Source organism: Galeopterus variegatus, unplaced genomic scaffold (assembly GCF_000696425.1).
Source record: "Galeopterus variegatus unplaced genomic scaffold, G_variegatus-3.0.2 Scaffold2839, whole genome shotgun sequence".
Taxonomy (NCBI): domain Eukaryota; kingdom Metazoa; phylum Chordata; class Mammalia; order Dermoptera; family Cynocephalidae; genus Galeopterus; species Galeopterus variegatus.
Window position 1 is genome coordinate 121,796 of NW_007728950.1, and position 22,318 is coordinate 144,113.

A 22,318-nucleotide genomic window follows, 5' to 3' on the forward strand; every position below is an offset into this window, starting at 1 on the left:
ACGAAAACGGGCCCTGGGGAAGCGCGGCGGGAGCGGACGCCAGGCCCCCGCACAGAGCCGCAAGGGTCGCCTTCTTCCGCGGCACCAAAGGGCTGGCGGCCGGAGCGGAACGGGACCGTCGTTGCTAACGAGCTGCGCCAGGCCCGGACAGGCCAGCCCTGTGCGCACAGCCCCGCAGCCAGAAACGGCCGCCCACGTGCTCACACTCGGGCACGCGAGCAGCGGACGGCGGATAACAGCGGTGGCCGTCACTTGCTAATCGGTATGGGACACCACCCAAGAGCACCAAGGCGACAAAGCCCACCACTGCACCTGACCCGCGCCGGTGCTCGGAGTCGACTGCGCTCTCGTGAACGCCCACAGCTGTTCTAAGGGGTGAGGGGCGCTCTGTATCCGGAGAAAGACGTTAGGTCCCCACGGGCTCCACATCTGCCCGCTGCCCGTGTCATGGCCCTGAACCCATTGGGGCCCTGAGACCGGGAGGTCCCTATTCTCCCGGCCCGGTTTCGGGTTCGCGGGAGCACGGCCTGTGTGCGAGGTCGTGGGCCCGAGGAGCTGCGCCGAGCTCGGGTCACCTCCCGCGGCGGAGATGGCGTCGGCCAAGAAGAAGCAGGACTCGGACGCCGAGAAACTGAAGGTGGGCGGCTCGGACGCAGACGACGACGAGTACAACCGGCCCCTGGACCCCAACTCGGACGACGAGAAGATCTCGCGGCTGCTCAAGAGGCACCGGCCGTCGAACCTGGCGCTGGTCAGCCCGTGCGGCGGCGGTGGCGCGGGGGACGCCTCGTGAGGACGCGGCGGCGCGGGGTGTGTGTGTCGCACAGTAAGTCACCGGGCGGAACCGCTGTGTGTAACCAATAAATTATTTGACACGTCCCCGGCGGAGCCGAGGCTCCCGAGGCTGCAGCGCGTTTCTTCCGCATCGAACCCGGGGCGAGGCCCCTGCGGGCGGGCGGCAGGGCGGTCCCTCGCGGTCCCTGTCCCCGTCCAGCCTTCGCCTCGTGCGGGTCGGGCACGGCGGCGGCGGAGCGCGATGGATTCCGGTTCCCGTTGTCGCTCGCCCCAGTGCGGGGCTGCGGCAGCGGCAGCTCCCGGAGCGAGGAGACAGCGAGCCCGGCGCGCACGGGACGGAGCCGCCGCGAGCGCCGCGGGAGCAGGAGCGCGAGGCGGAGCCCACGGGGCCCGGCGGCGCAGCAGGTAGGGCGCGAGCGGGGCGGACTCGGACGCACGCGGGGCCCGGGGGCCGAGCATGTCCAGTGCGGTTCGGCCTGACAGCCGCGTGCACCGTGGCCCTGCCGCCACCACTGAAATGTCCCAGGGTCAGAGGGTACTGTTTTACGCACCCAAGGGTGCCCGCCCAGGGACAGCGCGCACGTGTGCACGGACGGCGACCGTGCGCTTCCCGAGGGCTCTTCCTCGGCCGCGCTGGTTTCTTGGGAGTGCGGGGCGCGCCGTGCGCTGGGGGCAGGGCCGTCACTGGGGGTCACTCCAGGCCCAGCTCGCTCGACGTCAGAGCAGAGCTCCTCGCCTGAGCCGGGGACGGCCAAAGCGGCAAGGACCGTCCCCAGCGGCCCCTCTCACCACGATCCCGCGAACAGAAACCCACCCGCTCCGCTCGCAGACTTCCTGGGTCCGCGCTCCTGAGTTACAGCTCAGTTTCAAAAATTAAAAGCAAACGATTATATGACCAATGTTAGATTTCTTTTGGAGTCATTTTTGAAAATGTTAAAGAATAATGAAAAAGGCTCAAGATTTGTTTGGGTTTTTTTGTTTGTTTGTTTTTTGCCATGTGACTGCACCACTGATTTGAAAACTGTCTCTAAAGGGGAGCAGTGCTGTTTCTGTGAGGAACCATTCTCAAGGAAGAGGACTTTCCAGCTTTAAAGCTTAAAGTTAAATTTCCAGTTTTAAAGCTAAGGAATTTCCAGTTTCAAACTTTGGAAGAAAGAAAGCAAATCGTTTATATAATCCCATTAAAAACGTTGAGGGATAAATCTTTTTTTACTGCAGTAAAAAGTACAAAAGATTATTTTTCTGCACCAAGCTAGCGGCTTGGTGTTTTGTAACAATATGGGATACGGTGAAATCCCAGGATTTCGAATGAGCTTGATCTCAAGTAACAGGGTACAAAGGAAGACATTCCCACTGCTTAGCATGTCAAAGGTGACAGGAAAATGGAAAGGAGGGAAAACAAAGCGGACTCCAAACTGTTTTCACCAGGATCGATTTTATTGCTTAGGAACCAGAGCAGTCACTTCTAAAGGCCTTCGGGACGACCCACAGCTGAAACCCGCTCAGCAAACTCGCCCTGGGGACTGCGATGTGGCGCGCTGACAGCAGAGACCACAGCGTCTACACAGACCCGACCATGCCGTCAGAACACAGATTCGGCAAGTGGACACCAAATCACTTGCAATGGTAGTGATTTATACAAAAAAGAAAGATCGATCTGATGCCTTTCCCCAGTCCAGGAACTCTGTAGTGTTCTAAAGTAAATCAATAAAACATACATTTGTGTTTCATCAACAGACTCTCTAATCACCTTTTAATGCTGTACTTAGTGCTAGGAGAAAAATATTTGCAGCAAGGTTATTATGTAGGTTGTAGCAGAGCAACCAGGAAATGTACAGTTTTGCTTCTCTTTAATGTTTTTTATATACAGCCCGTGTTAAAAGCAATTTCTACTGGAAGAAGACTAGGCTATTTCTATTTCTCCCATGATACTATTGTTTTAATGTAGAATACTTGGCACCATAAAACGGTAACAAAAGACAGACAAAACGGTTTACAAAATTCTTAAAAAGTACACCCAGACTAGCTATAAACTTCACATTCAATTCTTAATATCACACAGAGAAAAGGCACAGGAGTCGCCAACCGCTAGTACTGACGTGCTGCAGGCCGGTCTTCACCCGTGATGGCACTGCTGGGTCATACTAGTTTTATGAATTTGTGTGCTGACTTACACATAACTAAACCCTCAGACTCCAATTCTATCTGCTATGACACTCCCGTGCATTCATACTGGAAAGTATATTTAGCATAAGTTTTGGTAAGATTTATAAATTATTTTTTTAAGTATATATTTATATATATTTATATATATAAAAATGGAAAGCAGCTGCGTGTGATTCAAAAACCATGTAACATGGCAGTAGAGTAAATGGGGGGGTGGGGAGCATCAGGGTGAACGGCGTCCTCGCCATGCTGGGGTGGCCATGCTGCCTGTTGGCACGGCCAAGGGAGCCCCCGCCTTGGCCCCCAGCCCCTTCTGCCTGGCAGGAGAACGGTGAAGGACCGTCCCCAGCGGCCCCTCTCACCACGATCCCGCGAACAGAAACCCACCCGCTCCGCTCGCAGACTTCCTGGGTCCGCGCTCCTGAGTTACAGCTCAGTTTCAAAAATTAAAAGCAAACGATTATATGACCAATGTTAGATTTCTTTTGGAGTCATTTTTGAAAATGTTAAAGAATAATGAAAAAGGCTCAAGATTTGTTTGGGTTTTTTTGTTTGTTTGTTTTTTGCCATGTGACTGCACCACTGATTTGAAAACTGTCTCTAAAGGGGAGCAGTGCTGTTTCTGTGAGGAACCATTCTCAAGGAAGAGGACTTTCCAGCTTTAAAGCTTAAAGTTAAATTTCCAGTTTTAAAGCTAAGGAATTTCCAGTTTCAAACTTTGGAAGAAAGAAAGCAAATCGTTTATATAATCCCATTAAAAACGTTGAGGGATAAATCTTTTTTTACTGCAGTAAAAAGTACAAAAGATTATTTTTCTGCACCAAGCTAGCGGCTTGGTGTTTTGTAACAATATGGGATACGGTGAAATCCCAGGATTTCGAATGAGCTTGATCTCAAGTAACAGGGTACAAAGGAAGACATTCCCACTGCTTAGCATGTCAAAGGTGACAGGAAAATGGAAAGGAGGGAAAACAAAGCGGACTCCAAACTGTTTTCACCAGGATCGATTTTATTGCTTAGGAACCAGAGCAGTCACTTCTAAAGGCCTTCGGGACGACCCACAGCTGAAACCCGCTCAGCAAACTCGCCCTGGGGACTGCGATGTGGCGCGCTGACAGCAGAGACCACAGCGTCTACACAGACCCGACCATGCCGTCAGAACACAGATTCGGCAAGTGGACACCAAATCACTTGCAATGGTAGTGATTTATACAAAAAAGAAAGATCGATCTGATGCCTTTCCCCAGTCCAGGAACTCTGTAGTGTTCTAAAGTAAATCAATAAAACATACATTTGTGTTTCATCAACAGACTCTCTAATCACCTTTTAATGCTGTACTTAGTGCTAGGAGAAAAATATTTGCAGCAAGGTTATTATGTAGGTTGTAGCAGAGCAACCAGGAAATGTACAGTTTTGCTTCTCTTTAATGTTTTTTATATACAGCCCGTGTTAAAAGCAATTTCTACTGGAAGAAGACTAGGCTATTTCTATTTCTCCCATGATACTATTGTTTTAATGTAGAATACTTGGCACCATAAAACGGTAACAAAAGACAGACAAAACGGTTTACAAAATTCTTAAAAAGTACACCCAGACTAGCTATAAACTTCACATTCAATTCTTAATATCACACAGAGAAAAGGCACAGGAGTCGCCAACCGCTAGTACTGACGTGCTGCAGGCCGGTCTTCACCCGTGATGGCACCGCTGGGTCATACTAGTTTTATGAATTTGTGTGCTGACTTACACATAACTAAACCCTCAGACTCCAATTCTATCTGCTATGACACTCCCGTGCATTCATACTGGAAAGTATATTTAGCATAAGTTTTGGTAAGATTTATAAATTATTTTTTTAAGTATATATTTATATATATTTATATATATAAAAATGGAAAGCAGCTGCGTGTGATTCAAAAACCATGTAACATGGCAGTAGAGTAAATGGGGGGGTGGGGAGCATCAGGGTGAACGGCGTCCTCGCCATGCTGGGGTGGCCATGCTGCCTGTTGGCACGGCCAAGGGAGCCCCCGCCTTGGCCCCCAGCCCCTTCTGCCTGGCAGGAGAACGGTGGCCACCTGTGGGGTTTCTATGCTGGAGAAGCTCCTGCACTGACAATCATCAAAAACCAAAAACCGTGGAATCTAAAATACAGAATCTCTTTGCTGTCTATTAGAGTTTTGGCAACAGGACTGTGACTTATTCGAAAAAACCCAATAGTTCTACTTAATGTCACATGAACAGACAAGACAGTGAGGTATGTGAGGCTTTTCCGGAGTGGTCCGGAGGCTGAAGCGAAGTGTGGGGCCGGCCGTCTAGCGGGTGGGTTTCCGACGTAGCTGTCAAGGGTACGTGTTTCAATAACTGCTACAGGGCGGTCTGGCGAAGGATCCTCTCGCTTCGCTGGCACCGCTTCCCTGCCATGGAATTAGCAATTTGTTAAAGGAACAAACACACCAGGAAAAGCTGCAGAAAAGGTGAGCTGAAGGGAAGGAGTCATATTTACCACCACGTCACTGCACGACACAACACTTGTGCACATGTGCATGAGGTTTACCTGCCCCAGGCGCGATTCGGAAGGCCAGGAACACGGGCTGCAGCGGGAGAAGAGGAGGGGTCAGCCCCACGCATGCAGGGGGCACAGCCCTGCGCCCGCCGCCTCCGCTGGGACCCCCAGACCCCCACATGTCACAAGGGCAGCCTCGAGCCTGGTCCAGGGAGTCGGTGGCCAACGCAGGCAATGCTTGCACGGTCCCATGCGCGCTCGCTAGCGCGGCTGGGACGGGCAGCCGTGGAGGCTCGGGACTGCGCCCTCCTGCTCGGTGAGGAAGGCGCTGTTTCCAGATACATCTGATGCAAAAACTGATGTGAAGAACGGCTAAACAAGCCCCAAGTAAAGTGGGAAGGGAGGGGGACCTGCCCTCAGGCCCACCCCCCGCATCGCGGCAGTGGTCACGGTCAGAGGCCTCGAATGTGAGGAACTGAATTCACTTAATTTGGCTGAAAATGAGACGTGATCTGTCAGCTGGCCTAACCCTTCCCTGAGGACACCTGGCTGCCGCACTTGAGATGCAGTCAGTGTAAGTCACCGTGCCTTCCCCTGACACGCGGAGTCCGTAGTGTTCACCTTCCACAAGCCTGCACAAGCCTGGCAGGAGAAGGCCACTAAAATACTTCAAATGCATACTCAGAAACGGCCTCCAGAAAAAATCAGGTACAGAGGAACCATTTTTTTTTTTTACAAACAGTAAAATTATGTATCTTATTCTATTGTGACTGGTCATTTCTGCCTTCTTCCTGCCTAGCTTTCTTTTGGTATTTTACTAAAATTAAATAAAAACAGACCAACTTGGCTTAACTCTGTGAAGCTGGACTAGGGAGACAGGGCTGAGGATGCAGAAAGGGCCACTCACTGCCCACCCAATGGCCGTCCAGCACTGGCCTGGCCCTGCACACGACGCAGAGTACGTCACCTTGTGGTCTCCCATGCAGACGTTGGGCCCGATGTGGTCGTAGGTGACAACCTTCTCCTCGCTCTCCGACTGGAAAAAGCAAACACAGGGGCTGGTGTAGAGAGGCTGGGGACACCCCAGGGTCCCGCTTGGGAGGTGACAGGCAGGACTTGGGGGTTTCCTGGGGAGCAGAGAGGTGGGTGGGGACATCCCTGTGAATGAACCACCGTTGCCCGCCCCACCCACTCCCCGCGGGGCTCTGGCTGGTGCAGAGCTGTCCATGCACTGCCACCCCTCAGAGAGTGTGGCCAGCCCATGGGGAAGGTTCTGTGGTTCTGGCAGCAGCTCAGCACCTTGGCCGGATCTTCTGGCTGAGAGGGATCGTACTTCTAGAAAGACCAAGGCTCCCCGGGGGCTGGGGTGACAGGTCCCTGACTGCACGTGCTCTGGACCTGGGAGGGGAGGGCATAGGGGCCTCCCTCGTCACCGCAGTTAGTACAACTTAGAAGTTTTTCTTCAAGTGTGCCCCCGATCGAAGTAGCTCATCTATTTCCCTTCTTCCCTGTGTACATGTGTTTCTGACAGCTTGTTCTTGTAACCCAGAACTCTCTGTTCAAAGGAGAACAGAGGACACTGAATTCCACGCCACTACACAAAGCAATCTGCGCATATTAATGAGCCCCGCGTGCACACACTTCCTCACTGCCCGCAGCCGCGCGGGCTCCGGAGATGCCTTTATTTTGGGTGCAACCACAAAGGGTTTGTTGCTGGTCATCAGTCAGCCCTGACTGGGCTGGAATTTTACATCTGCAGCTGAGGTATCCGAGACTATAAAGTTACAACTGAATTATCTTTAATGCAGTAGGAAGCTTAAGGTCAGATTTACTTTCCAGCATGTTCGCCTGCCAGAAAGTATAAAAACACAACCCTCGGCACTGTACGCGTGAGCACTTTCCAATCTTCCACAAGCATGTCGCTGCCTCCGCAAAGTGGTGAAACATTCATCAAATGCAGCGTGGCAATTTACAAAGGCAGCATAAAATTGTGGATTTCCAACTGCATAATCTTTGGACAGATAAACAGATGACAGCGGGCGCAGCAGGACGCAGGCACGGCTCGCTGAGCATTCGTCACCAAGGCTCCGAGCAGTGCTCCGCTGCGCCCCAGCCACCTCTCATGTTTTAGGGCTGGGGAAGCAGAACGGAGCGTGATGGCGAGGTGGCGGTGTGTGGCGTGATGGATGAGGCTGCGGAAGCTGCTCAGGGCCCGTCTGCTGGGCCCATGGTGCCCACCCTGCTGGGCAGCCCGGGGGGGAGGCCTGTCCAGACTCCAGCCCCCATTCAGTGGCCGGCACCAGGTGTGCTTGGTCGTCAGCCTCACTGAAAGCAGAGCTGTCTCCCACTGTGGATGCAAAGTAGCCGAGTAGACACGAGCGAGCACAGAGCAGGTGAAAATGCCGCCGTCCCTGCTAATGCCCCCCCCACGGCAGCGCGGTGCAGGGGGGAGCTTGGATCCTGCCAGCTTCTACCGGCCATTCTAAGCCGTATGCTGTCTCCAGGAGTTCACTGCAAAATGCAGTTTTTGTGACGAGACATATCCCAGTAGCTGCTGTCTGTCTCTTCTCTATCCCTGGAAGCTCCTGCTCTGGCCAGCAGCCCTACTCCATGTCCCCCTGCATGCCCTGTGCTCAGAGCCAGCAGCTATGAGCTCTGGTGACTCCACCGCAGGCCTCACGTCTACACTGTTATCTCCTTGGAGCCCATGAGCAAGCCCAGGCCAGACAGGTGCCCAGGGCTGGCTCCGGTTCCAGTGTCCAGACATGGCTCTGTTCAAGGAGGCCTCAGTAAGGAAGTGGCCCCAAGTGGCCTTCCTTAGTGATGGGCCAGGGGTGACAGGGTGTCTGCCAATGAGGCCAGAAGGTAGGGCTGCCAAGACTGCCCCTGCCCCGACAGCGCCAGAGCCAAGCTTGCTGCAGACCCCAGGGGCTTCTGGCCAAGGGGCCCCCTTTTCCAGCCCAGGCCCCCCGCCTGGCAGGTTCCTCCCCCATGGCCAGGCACCAAGCAGCACTGTGCCCAGGGTGCTCAAGGGCATGGGGAAAGGCAGCAAGGAGCCCGGGCCCAGGGAGACAGCCTGCGCTGAAGAGGCGGCAGGGCCACCCACTGAGCAGGGGAGGCACCTCACAGGCCATCAGGGCATGGGGGGTTTGGGGTGGTGTGACACCCGGGGAGCACCTTTGGGGCTCAACCCTTCCTGACTGGGATCCCTCTGACTGTCCCCAGGGATGATGTGGCAGTTCAGGGCTTTCTGAGGGGCCCAGGCACAGGAACACAGATGGGGGCAGCCAGGGTGACCCTAACAGCACCATAGTGAGGTTGGGGGCTGGGTGGAGGGGCTCCAGCCACTGATCTGGGCCTGGGCAGTGGGTGAGGGGCCCAGGCACAGGAACACAGATGGGGGCAGCCAGGGTGACCCTAACAGCAACATAGTGAGGTTGGGGGCTGGGTGGAGGGGCTCCAGCCACTGATCTGGGCCTGGGCAGTGGGGACTCGGGGCACAGCCCACAAGGCCCCAGGCCCACTGTGCGCTGCCAGGGTCTACTCCCTCCTCAGCCACCAACCCACAGCAAGGTCAGAGACCCGTGGCTGTGACACAGCATCGGCATAAACTCACGTTCCATTATTATATTTTTTCACTGACGGTTGACAAAAATCAATTTAGATACTGATTCTTTTGAAAACACTTTTATATTAAAGTGTGAAAAAATGAAAAACCCTGGAAAATCATGCGAAATCTGAACATTTCCTAACACCCAGTGTACCACATTATCTCCTGAAAGTGTTGCCCATTCATTTTTAACTCAACAAGCCCAAGTATGAACCTGGCTCTGGTTTACAACTTAATAAATAACTACAGATATTTCTCCCATGCGTGAGAGCCTACGAGCTCTTTTATGGACAAGAGCACATTTAATTCCCAGGATCCAATAAACTATGATTTTTAAACACTACCTGATGACCAGTGTTTCAAACTCAAAAAGACACTGGGGACTCATGGGAGCCCCTCGGGCCTGAGCACGGCTGGGACGTGACCGAGCATGTAGGTTCAGCTCTCCACAAGTGAGGTCAGGGCTTCACCTGGGAGCACCCCTCAACTGGGCAGCCCGGCCCCCCAGGGACCAGGCTGGATGCTGACCTGGGACCCTGCGTCCCTCCGAGTGGCTGGTCCCAGTGGCTCACACTTACCTTCAGCACCAGCTCCTTGGCAGATGGGGACATGAGGATGCGGTCACACCAGGCGGGGCACCGGGTGTTCATGTACTGCTCACCCTGGCTGGAGTCCTCGCTGTATGGGTAGCTGCAGAGACACAAGGGCAAAGGGTCAGCCAGCACCACGCCCAACCGTCCTCCGCGCTCCCCTGGGAAGGCTGTGTGGACTCTCTCCTGATGCATCTCAGCATGGCCAGTGCTACCCAGGGAAAGAACACTGGCACAGAAGTTTCTAGAGCATAAAACCAAATGCACAATTTAAGTCTTTACATCAAACTTAGTTTTTATGTGAAACTAAGTTTTAGTTTGAGCACAGTATCTTCAGATAAATCATTCCTTTAAAAAAATGCGATCATCTATTAAGCTTTGTTTTCTCAACGTGGTTTAAAGTACAGTGGAAACCTGCATGGGAAGAAGCGGCGTCAGGTGTCCTGGCCCCTGCAATGCTCACGCGCCCAGTTCAGCTGTCCCCTCTGCCCTCCCCACAGCCCCGTGACTCAGACCGTTCATTGCTTGAAATGCCTGTAGATGCAGGTGAATTCAGTGTGCAGCGTGGTCTACAGATAGCTCAGGCTGTGTCTCCCCCTCAACCTGCTCCAAATGCAGTTCCTATTTTGGGAAGTGTGTTCAGGTGCTCAGGCCATGACTGTGGGGTCCTGTGGGTGACTGTCCCTAGCTCACTGCCCTCCAGACCCTGCCCGTTTCCTCTGTGGGTCCATGAAACAGAGCTCTAGCCACCCAGCCTTGACCAGCCAGCGAGACCACATAAGCAGAAACAGGTGGGGATGTGCCAACATCCTGCATCGTCCTGGGGGGCTGTTGTCCCTGCCCTGGGTGACCACACTGCCCTGCACTGGCCTCGTTGCACCTGCAGTGCCATCCCCGGCTCTCCTGACGCACACAGCAGGGCGGGCCACAGTAAGTGGGCCTGATCTGGCTCCTCCTGACCCCTCCAGCCTCCCAGCCGCAGTCACCCACCCCCTCCCGTGTCTGGAGCACACTTCCCCCTGGGCCAACCCTGACCCGCCATCTTGGTTAAGACTGAAGGGCCCACCCCCAGACGGGCCCCTTGACTGGGCGGCGGTCCCAGTGCGGAGTATCTGCTGCTCCACACACTGGCCTTCAGCAGAGTCCAGGAGTTTTCCTTGTAAAAGTCTAACGTGTTTTTAGGTTAACTACAGGATGCCACAAAGCGTGCGTTGAGAACCGCACCTCATTCCCTGCCGGGGATTCCCACGGGCCTAGCGGGAACGGAAGACTGCCGCTGCTTTACCAGGATGATCCCGTCATCAGCACCTGTTGGGTGTGACTCTGGAGGCCTCTGGGAGGGGCCCCTCTCCCTCTGCTCTCAGGCCCAGGGTGAGGCCTAATGTCTAAAAATGGCGGTGACACGCAGCACATGTTTTCTGCCTGACTGGGAGTTCTCAGTCCTCCCTGTCCTCCGGAGGGAGCGACACGCTTTTACCAGAAGCCCTGACTCTGACCCTAGCCTTGCACAGGGTATCACTGCTTCACCCGATTAGAGACTCAAAATCTCTGTAGCTCCCACTTGTAACAACGTTATATTTTTAAAGAGTATGGAAAACTAAATACCCTGCACATTTTTTTCGGGGAAAGTGGTAAGCCAGTGTCCTACCCTATTTCCACACGGCGTGGCTCACCCCATCCCATCAGTGGCTTATGAAGGCAGCGAACGGCCCCAGCTGGGACCAGCCCTGCCGTGGACACGTTCCAGTAAGGACAATCGAGGGATGGGCCCTGCAGTGGGACCCATGCCAGCTGTGGGGTCGGGGCCCACACATGCCCACCCCACGCTTCCAAAGGATGAGACATGCCGAGTCACACTTGGCGGGACTGACAGGGCCAGGGAGCCAGGTGGGCTGGAGGCTGGGGTGGGGGTGGCCGCAGCTGCAGAGCTGTCGCCAGGCGCTGGGCCGGGCGGTTTGCACGGTGTGAATTTCTGTGTTTCTCTGAGCGGCTGTGTTGAAGGACGTTCTTGGCTATGGTCAGGTGCAGGACACATTTACTCAGAGAAACCTGTGACCTCTCGCCAGCTCAGCTCAAGTGCGGCAGGGCATCTCCGTGAAAACCGCTCGCACCCACCGCCTGCTTCTCGCAGCTGCCGAGCAGCAGCTACTTGCTCTACGTTAGAGCGCCCTCCGGCTGGCTTTTCTGTGTCGAATGTGTAAGCCAGGAGGGAGCATCCCACCTGCGGCTGGTGAGGTCGCGTCACCCAAATGACTCTGTCCCTGCCGCTGTGCCCTGGGCCTGGTGCTATATTCAGACGAAGGTTGTGTGCGGCTAACACATGGCCCCATAGGGCTTTACAAGGCCTGGCTTTAAAATCATCACTCGAGATGCCACTTAGGAAGGAAACAGGGTTGAATCTACGTGCCTCTAGAAAACACCATTTCATACCCATGTCAGAATCCTCCCATCCCAAGCACCCGCTGGTCAGGGTCTCCTGAGGCTGCACCATGACTCCACAGACCCCCACGGGATGCACCCAGGACCAGAGTTCACGTGAACCCCGGGTTCTGCTTTGCAACAGCACACTAAGGGCAGCTCTGAGATAAGCCCGTGAACAATGGGCTCTCGCTCTGCACGCAACCTCACAGTGTGAGGGCCTGCACCGCCCGATGCCCTCGCGGCACCCAGAGAGGCCGGCAGCACGGTGGGCCAAGAGCACCGCCCTCTGCCCACGGGGACAGGATCTGTCGCTGCGCAGACAGACTGGGCTCCAGTGATGAGTAACAGGCAGGAACAGGGACAGCCAGCACGGTTGTGGCTTCCAGAACAGCCCTTTGGCCCCAGTCTGCACTGAGAAGGGAGTCCGGGCCCTGCGTGCCCTTGGTGCCTCCGGGATCAGGACAGATCCTGGCTGTCATGGAGTGTCCACAGGGCGGATGGTGGGGCCTGTCGGGGGCAGTGCCCTCACCTCTGCAGCCTGGGGGCGCTCCCCATGGCCCCTAATGAATGAAGAGAAAGCACATGAGGTTTCAGACGGGTCAGGGTAGACACCCTCAGTCCTGCTCCCTCCTCTGCCCACAGGACGAGGCGGTGCTGTCTGCAATGATTGATGCAGACTGCTGTGCACGCAGACTTATCTGAAAGCAAACCTGGGCAGGGTGGGGTCCCGGACAGGCAGTCCTCTGCCCCACGCAGCCCAGGGAGTGATGGCACAATCGCGGCAGTGGTGATAACAGTAGCAGTTGCCACCTGGGCTCACGCCTCGCAGCCTCCCTCAGGATGTGGGCAGCGGCCCTCTGCCAGTCTCTCTGGCCAACTGTTTGCCCATGGCCTGGCCCAGCCGACTGCCCTGCTGACAAGGCTTAGGATCCAGCGGGCCAGGCCGCACACAGCGCAGCCGATCAGCACAGAGCACAAAGCCGTACTGTGTGTGTCTGCGCAGGGCAGGGCTGGGCAGGTGGGGATCCCACGGGCTCGGGAAAGGCCCAGAGGAAATGGGGTGGGTGGGTCTTTACTGTGTTTCTTGGCCCTTCCTGAACCCCAGGCAAGCACGTTTACATGAGTCCCCCAAGTGCTGTTCTCGGAGGACAGGAGAAACAGCAGAGTGTCTGGCCCACCCCTCCCGTGGCACGAGGGCAGGAAGCCCCTCCGGCACTCTCACCTGGTAAAACACTAGCTGTTCCCAATTACCATGCTGCATTGTGACAGTGACATGGCCACTGCAGACACACCCAGCATGGAGTATGTCACAGAGAATAACGGTCTTGACCGGAGCCCGCCCAAAAGCGTGTCATTGAAAACATTTCTACGCTCATGTGAGGGCTGACGTCACGGCAGACAACAGTGGCTTCAACACCTGGTCTCAAAGACACCGGCTGCTACTGAAATTCCTGAGAAAGGGAAAACTACGATCACAGAAGAAGAGCTGGACCGTGAGAACATGGCAGCGCTGAACTGTGGAGCAGAACTCGGCAGCGGGAACGTCCTCCGAGTGCGTCCCGGGGGGCTGCCGACAGCGCCCCACTTGCCCTGGGGTGACCAGGGCTGGTGGTTCCTGACTGCTCGTCTGTAGCGCCCGCCCTGGGGTGTGCATGGGCTGTGCCCAGTCAGACGACACCCTTGCACCCTGCCTGAGCACCCGGGCTTGGCAAACGGAGATCTCATCCTTCTTGAGCTAATTTTACATATATAATTATTATTACATTTTAGATACAAGTCTACATGCAGGAGAACTTTAAAGTATGGCCCACAAAAAGGTTGAAAAGGCCCTCCTAATCCTTAATTTTAAAACACAGGCATGCGTCGCTTGACACATTCTGAAAAATGTGTCGCTAGGCGACCCATCCTGTGCGAGCATCACGAGCGCACCCGCACAAACCTGGAGGGTGCAGCCGACCACACGCCGAGGCTGCACAGCACACACGGCGTCATCTCAGGGGCCACCATCATACACGTGTCTGCAGTTGACCAACACATCCACCGTGCGGTGCGTGACCATAAACGTGCCCAGTAGAGAGAGACAACCTCTCTGGCTGGACTTGTCCAGGGCAGTTCATCCCAGTGTTATTTGTGCTTCTGTCTTTTTCAAACGCTAAGACTTGATCTCATTCTGTAATTAATTTGCTCAACAGTCACACTCCTTTCCCAAGCTGAGAGCCAACCCGTCTTTGGGAAGGAGCGGTTCTCCCCACTTGACTTCCTCTGAGTAAGTCAGATACTTGGGCAAGTTTTCATGGGTCGATACCGGGCTTCTATGTTTTTCTATTTTATCAGTAAACTTCATAGGTAAGTGCGACACACACAGGCAGAGTGCACACGTGGAAGGGCTGCCTGCCAAGTGATCACGCCCACGTGGCTGACCCCAGCAGGAAGCCACATCTGCGAAGGCTGCGATGGTGGCTCCAACCCCGCGGCTGGCCGGTCTGGCCAGCCAGGACCCGCGCGGAATGGAGCCGCGGGCTGTGCTCTTCTGTGTCTGCGCTGCTCTCGCGCACTGCGACTCCAGATCGACTCAGAGCTGTGTGCTCCGAATGGCGGAACTGGTTGCTGTTCACTGCTGTGCGGCATTCCGTTCCCATGCTGGGGACCCTTTCCACCGCTTGTGGGCATTTTGGTTATTTCCAGTTCAGGGCTAGTTCTTGGAATGTAGTATGTGGACTCCTGGGGGCATCCTGGACATTTTCAGGGGGGGTCTGTAAGGTAAGACTACATTCATAACAACACTAAGATATTATCTGCCATCTTCATGGTGTGGACCCTGTGCTGATGGGTGACAGTCACGGCAGTGAGGCTGCGGCACCTGAGCGGGGCCTGGGCAGTGGCCTGGTGGGGCCGGGCAGCTTCGTGCTCACAGCCAAAGGAAGCCGGATCCACCACAAGTGTCCCCGGTGAGCAGTACAAGTGTTACCTGTATTGAAGCTTGAGCCTGGGAAGTCAGATTTTTAGGATTCGGTGGGATGAGCAGGGGCGTCCAGGAAGCGTCCTGCCCCACCCCGAGGGGTGGCACGGCCTCTGCGTTCCCGCTGGCAGCAACACGGCCGCTCATCTTCACCCACAGCAGTTTTTGGTAGAAAGACTGACAGGCAAAGCCGTGGTTACTCAGACGTGGTAGCTGACCGGCACTTTCTCCTGAGGGGCGGATGGGCCTGCCTCTTCGGGTACACAACTAGCAGTATTTGCTGCTGGCGACAAAATTTAAGCTTTCAAGAAAAAACTACAAGTTTGGAAAATGTATTCGCCCATGAGCCTGACAAGACCCCACCCACAGACTCCTCTGCTGAGATCAGGGTGTCCTGACAAAGGTGCTGTCTGCGCCGGGAGTGGGATGTGCCGACACCAGACCCTGCCTGCACAGTGGCCCAGGATGTCCAAAGCACTGCCACCAGCCCACTCTGGGGGCCGAAACTGTGCTCCCAGTGCCAGGAGCTGATGGTCACGGACACGGTTTCAGAGTCCACGCTGCAAGCCGGTGTGGAGTGGGGCTGCCACGACCTGCAGAGAAGCAGCTACAACGCCCCTTCCCAGCACACATCTGTGCGTGAGGCCAGCGTGGCTCTGCCACTTCAACTAAGCCATGGCGGCAGGGGACCAGACCCCACGTCATCTGTGAAGCTAAACTTGCCACTCTTCTCACAAAGTGTTTTTTGTTTGGAAAATATTTTTTCATAAAAACGTTATTTATGTTAACCTGTAACGGCTTTCTTATTATTTTTAAAAGAATAAATATTTAAAAATTTAAGGTAACTATTGATATGACCCACAAAAATGAAACCTCTTTGGGGCCCTTGATACTTTTAAGAGCATAAAGGGCTGCTGAGCCCAAATAGGCCCAAGCCACAACTCCCATGACTGTCCCCAAGACGTTAAATGTCAGCTGTGTGATGGTTGGACATTAATTACTAAGGTTTTTGTCCTTAAAAAATGGAAAGGTTCAGTCACCTCACGACTTAAAGCTGTTCACAGACACTTTGCTATTATTTAAAGTGAGCCTCGATGAGACAAGGGAAACAGGCATCATTTTCAACCTGTGAAGAGTTCACACGGTGAGATGAGCCACGAGCGGGGCCCAAGGACACCTGGGCAGAGGACACACAGCACGTGCAGATGCAGGAGCCGCTCGGCCTCGGCCACTACAGAAGCCGGTGTATGGCGCAGAGAGGCCGTGTCTCCACGGCCGGCGTGACCTGCTGGGAATGTTGAGTTCTCTGGCTTCGGTCATGTGAGGCTTCAGAGGGGGTCCTGGGGAGACGGTGGGGTTTGGGCGTGAAGGCTCAGGCACCCAGAGGAAACGGTGACATTCTGCAGGGGGCGACAGGCCACGAGGGGCAGGCAACAGGCACGTGGGGACCTGGACGCTGGTTCTGAAACACACCTCCTCGCTGCACCTTTGCTGCCCGGGGGGACGCTGGGAGCAGCTGCTGCCCCACGATGGTGCCAAGGCAGCGCTACAGCCCGATCTGCACTCCACCTCTGCACTGTAACGCTGACGGCAGCTCTCAACATAACAGTCAGAAACTCACTTCTAGCTGGGGGCATAGAAAGACAGAGGCTTCCGTGGTCACCTTCGGGGTGTTCTGAATCGCTCCCCCTTGTGGCTGCTATCCTAGGGGAACAGCCCACATCTGCGTTGACAAGCGGGAGCTGTTGAGGCTGCTGTCGAGGGCTGGTGTACAGGACCATCTGTCCCTGACCCAAGGGCCCTGGGCCTGGGGAGTGGGGCACTAGGACAAGGTGACGGGCTTATGCCCACCTCGTGCACTTCAGAGGCTAGATGCCATGCGCCTGCCTTACCCACAGCTGCTAGTTTCCACAGAGAAGCCACATGGGCAGGGCCCATGCCCCCACCAAGCCCTCTGTCCACCGATGCTGCTGAGCAGCACTTAGAGCTTTAACACACTTACAAGGGTGTGCAAATGCCAGATAGCACCAGTGGCCCCCACTCAGCCTGAGCCCCAGGTGCTGTCCCTGGCCTGGTGGGGTTGGCAGGTGCCCTCTCAGAGTGCAGGGGTGGGGTCTGGAGGGTCTTTGTGGTGGAGGCAGCAGCAGCCAGGGGTCTGTCCAGCCACCCTCCCATCCGCTCCGCTCCCCTCCCAACTGCCCTGGAAACAGGTCACTTTTGTGGCTGTCCCTAGGGAGGACTACAAACAACTGCCTGGAGTTGAGAACAAGAATTGAAGGTTCCGTGAATGTTGGAAATATCAGCATCTTTTCCAGCAAAACGACAAGTGGATGAAGTCACACCCATCAGGAGTGAGGTTCTCTGAGTCCACGGAGAACAGAGACAAAGAGCTGTGCTGAGGAAAACCCCGACCACTCCCATCCCGAGGCCTGTCAGCGAAAGCAGTGTCTCCAGGGGCTGCCACTGCGGAGATGTGGTGGATACGGACCCCCGGGACTCTGCCCTGGAGTGCACACTGCCCACTCGAGCCACTCCATGGGGACGTGCGCTCGCCCCCACCATGGGGCCTGCAGAGGCACAAGCAGCCGCTGCTTGGGCACTTTGCACTTCTCCCTCATGATCAAAAATACAGACAGATTCTGAAAACCAGGAGCAAAAGAAGAGAGGCCCAAGGCGTCCCTGCACCCTGCCTGCCCCGCAAGACCTGCTGGAAGGAGCAAACAGGCTGGCATGGTGCCCTGCCTGTGCCACACTGAGGCACACATGGGCTGCGGGCCCGGCCTTGGACATGTCTTCTGGAAAGCCCCAGAGTGGCCAGAGTGTGAGGGAGGACCACCCCTGAGACAGGGACACTCTGTCCAGACCTCTTGGCTGGGAGGGAAACAGCCCGGGTAGTGGAGGTCCGTTTTCACAGAACGAAAACATGCCTGGTGAGTCCCAGTCTCAGGGCTGAGGAAGCAGCCAGTGTAGAGGGCACTGCCCTGAGGATGCCCTGGCAGCTAGCACCAGATCCCCTCCAGGCACTCACACTGAGCAGTCATCCAGGACAGGGGCACCACTCCAGCAGAGGGACCTCCCCAGCCAGCGCAGGGCTGTGTCCTCCAGACTACACAGAGGCCGGCCCCCAGTGCACGTGGAACATGGAGTCACACTCTGACGTGTGGACAGGTGCCCAGGAAACAGCCTTGTTCTGAGTGGGGGCTGCCAGCTACTCCCTGGCTAGGCCAGGAGGCCTCACACTTGGTTTCTGGGGGCACGTGTAAGAACAAAGCCCAGGCAGAGGCTCTGCCACCTCGACCTCTTCTAAAGGGGACACTGTCTTCTGCAGCAAACTTCAGCCCAGAACCCTTGTGCAAAGCTTATCTTCTGAAAGAGAGCTGTAGGGCACCTGACCACAAGGTGGGGGGCCAGCCCTGGAGATGAAGGCCGCTTGACCACTGGGGCATGATGGTTCTCTGGGGTGCACCAGGGCAGCCCACACATCCAACAGTCAGACCTCAGACCCACGCAGCACAGGCCCTGAGGTTGTCCTGGGGCTTTCTGCACCAGCCCGTGGCGTGCAGCGATGGAGTGCCAGCCAGCCTCCCCACAGGCAGATGGCACACTCTGGGTGAGGGGTCACCGGCAGCAGCACAGGACAGGAAGGAGTTCATAGAGGCCAGAGTGCCTCGAGTCACTGCCGCCTTCCAGGCAGCTCCTCCTGACTCATTTGAAAACCTCCCCTGCACACCAAAGTGCTCTGTCACTTTCTAGTCTCAGCCCATGGTGCCACCTCTCAGCACACAGAGCAGGGCTGCAGGAAAGCCCATGTCACCAAGCTCTCTCAGGCAGCGTCTGCACCCTGCTCAGTGGGAGGGGCAAATTCCGCCTGCAGGTTGAAGTCCCCAACCACTTCCAACAGTGAGAGAGAGCTCTATGCTGGCAGCTGTGTAAAGTGCACAAAAGTGCTCCCCCACGGATGCACGTGCATATGTGTGCACACACCTACTCATGTGTGTGCATACCCTCATATACATACACACATACACCTTGTGCACACATGTACCCACACCTGTGTGATGCCACCTGCATACTCATGCACACATCCATGCAATGCTTACACACCACAGTGCACATACCCATGCACATGTGCACACATGTTTACATGTGTACACATAACCATGCATGTTTGCACCAGTTCTGCATACATAACATGTACACCCACATGACATATGCACACACACAAATGCATATGTGGACACACTGCAAACATGCATGTACACCCATGTACTACATGTGTGTGCACAAGTAGCCCATAATCCACTCACATCCTGCACACACTCAAACCCATTCAATGCACACATGGACACACATGCACACAAGTGAGCACACCCATTCACATGCCCATGCACATGCAGAATGCACACACCCACACAGATGTGCACACATCCTGCATGCACATGTATGCACCAGATCATCTATTTTGGTGCAGTCAGAGCACATATCTGGGCAAATCACACAACCACCATTTCTAGTGCCATTGCTCTTCCCCAGCCTACACTTCTGCCTGTGCCATTTCCGGTTTGGAATGGCTCTCCAAACCCCAAGGGGAGCCCATTGGGAGGCTGGGAGCTCTACTTGATGGCCCCACGAACTCAGTTTTTAAAATACAGTAGAACCAAATGGAGGAGGGGCACTGGGTGTGTCCTGCACAGTGGGAGAGCAATAACCCCGGAAGCCTGGGGTTGAGACTCTCACCACAGGTGGAGAAAAGATGAGGACAGAATTATCATCAACACAGACAACACAGTGCATCCACACATGCACACACGTGCACACAGAAACACACAAGGCGTACATACGCAGACACACAACACACACAGACACAACACACACATCAACACAGACAACACACGTGCATCCACACATGCACACACGTGCACACAGAAACACACAAGGCGTACATGTGCACAAATGCACACACAGACATACGTGTACACAGAGGCACAACAAAGAGGCACATACAGGCACACATGTACACACAGGCACACAGCACACACACAAGTGTACACAGGGGCACAACACACAGAGGCACATACAGGCACACACACAGAGACGTGCCGATGCAATGGAGGTGAGGACATTGGAAACATTACCTGGTTTATCCAGCTAGCAGAGTATTTCTTACCTGGGGGGGAACGAGATGTCCAGTTCACACAGCCTGTCCTTAAAGACAGATAACTCTTTGTCAAATTCCAGGAGCTAAAGAAAGGAAGAAGAAAACACAGTCACTTCATGTTTCCTCACCAGCGCACGGAGATCTGTATGCAGCTGGGCCACTCATAACTTCCTGGAAACATGCACAGCTCAAGCATTCGGTGTGACATCTGCCCTACCCAGACCACCACATCACCAGAAAGACCGGTGGGTGCCCACCAGGCTCCAGTGTCCAGCTGTGGTGCTTCTGGCAGTGGAACCTGCATTGACAAGCTCTGCTCACCTGGAGACACATGCAGGGGGCCCCTTTTCTGGTGATGACCTGATACGCACCCACACCCTCGGGCCGCACTGCTGTGGACACGGCAGACTGTGGACACAGGACACCGTTGCCTCAGCAGTCCTCTCGGAGCCTCTCCTCTCTAGCGAGGGGGCGTGCCTTCTCAGCAGAAGGGACACAGCTCCTGCTGTGCCCACAGCCTAAAGTTACTCACAGAGCAAGTAATGTTGACTTTGCATGAGTAGGTCAAAGAAGTGGCCCAAGTGTGCACACAGGTGAGACTCTGGCAGCAGTGTGGGCAGGAAAGAGGCAGCAACAGCCTCAGCCCTGAGGACTCTCCGGAGACAAGCCCCGAGAGGGCATCGTGCCCCAGCCCACAGGCCGCAACTCTGAGTGGCCACCATGTGCACCCTGCGGGATATGCCTTCGCTAATCATGTTCCATCCCACAGCGGCGCCGGAGCATGGCACTGCACAGGGGCTCCCCTCAAAAGCACACCATGTCCTCACTCTGTCCTGCCAGCTCATCCATCATTCCTGAAACGTGCAATTAGCAGCCTCGTGTACGCAGTAATTACCCATGTATCAGGCTGCTACCTGCACCTCCTGTACCAGGCCCCCTGACTGTTCCTCACCAGGCCAGAACTTGGTGTGATCAGGGCCAGATCGGGGTCAGGTCACAGGGAAACAGCCAAAATCTCCACCAGAAATAGTCATGTTTATGATGTTGGCAAGTGACTGCACAACAGGACGGTAGGGACAAACCAAAGCTACCTTCTGCACACATGGGGCAACTTCAAACCCAGCTGCCTTGCTCCAGTCTGACACCCAGGACGCCCTGGACACTCACACTTGAGTCACAGCAAGCCTCAGACTCTAGCTGGTGAAGCTCAGACACAGAGGGTGGGGCCTGGAGCCCATGGGGGGGAAGACCCCAAAGGCAAACCTCACCCCCCTCCGTGCTGCCCCTCATGGCCACCAGGCTGGGGGGACCCCACAGGGGAGGCACAGGCAGCTCGATTTTCATGACACCCAATGGCCCTGCTGCCTCCACACCAAGATGAGGCTCAAGGTCCACAGCAAGGGAGAGACTCACTCCAGGGCCAGCCTCTTCAGGAACAGGCCCCAAGTCAGCCCCTCAATGTGGCAGGATGGAGCAGAAGCCTCGGAAGAGACATCCCACCTTCAAGGGCAAAGCACGTATGTGGCTCTGGACCAATCCTGCACTTACACGTGTGTCAGCATGTATGAATCTACTTGTGCATGTGCACTATGAGTGTATATGTGTCTGCTGTGCATGAGTGCATGTGTCTGTACGAGTGCACTTGCGTGTATGCACTATGAGCGTACCCGAGTGTCTGCATGTACGAGTGCACTTGCGTGTATGCACTATGAGCGTACCCGAGTGTCTGCATATACGAGTGCACTTTAGCATGCACTATGAGCGTACCCGAGTGTCTGCATGTACGAGTGCACTTTAGCGTGCACTATGAGCGTACCCGTGTGTCTACATGTACGAGTGCACTTTAGCGTGCACTATGAGCGTACCCGAGTGTCTGCATGTACGAGTGCACTTTAGCATGCACTATGAGCGTACCCGAGTGTCTGCATGTACGAGTGCACTTTAGCGTGCACTATGAGCGTACCCGTGTGTCTGTATGTATGCATATACGTATAGATACACTTACATTTACACATGGAGGCCTATTAAACGTGTCACATCTGGATCATCTGGAGCTTGAATTCATGGCCTTCCCACATCAGTGACAGAATAGTCCTGATCCCAGCGTGAGTCC

General features: G+C 55.1%; 1 protein-coding gene and 1 long non-coding RNA gene across 2 annotated transcripts; one reads left to right on the plus strand and one right to left on the minus strand.

The window, feature by feature from the left end:
• The first annotated feature begins 837 nt into the window (after window positions 1-837).
• LOC103599060 lies at window positions 838-2,529 on the plus strand. The gene is made up of 2 exons (XR_551260.1): window positions 838-1,200; window positions 2,243-2,529. It is a non-coding gene; the product is annotated as an uncharacterized LOC103599060 (long non-coding RNA).
• A 1,421-nt stretch (window positions 2,530-3,950) lies between these two features.
• On the minus strand, window positions 3,951-21,549 carry LOC103599062 (type I inositol 1,4,5-trisphosphate 5-phosphatase-like). The gene is made up of 7 exons (XM_008583149.1): window positions 21,469-21,549; window positions 20,527-20,613; window positions 20,215-20,288; window positions 9,656-9,767; window positions 6,435-6,503; window positions 5,519-5,555; window positions 3,951-5,378 (listed from the first exon to the last, which is right to left on the minus strand). The coding sequence occupies exons 1-7, from the start codon at window positions 21,547-21,549 to the stop codon at window positions 5,329-5,331; spliced, it is 510 nt and encodes a 169-aa protein (XP_008581371.1). The 3' UTR covers window positions 3,951-5,328.
• Window positions 21,550-22,318: the final 769 nt, after the last annotated feature.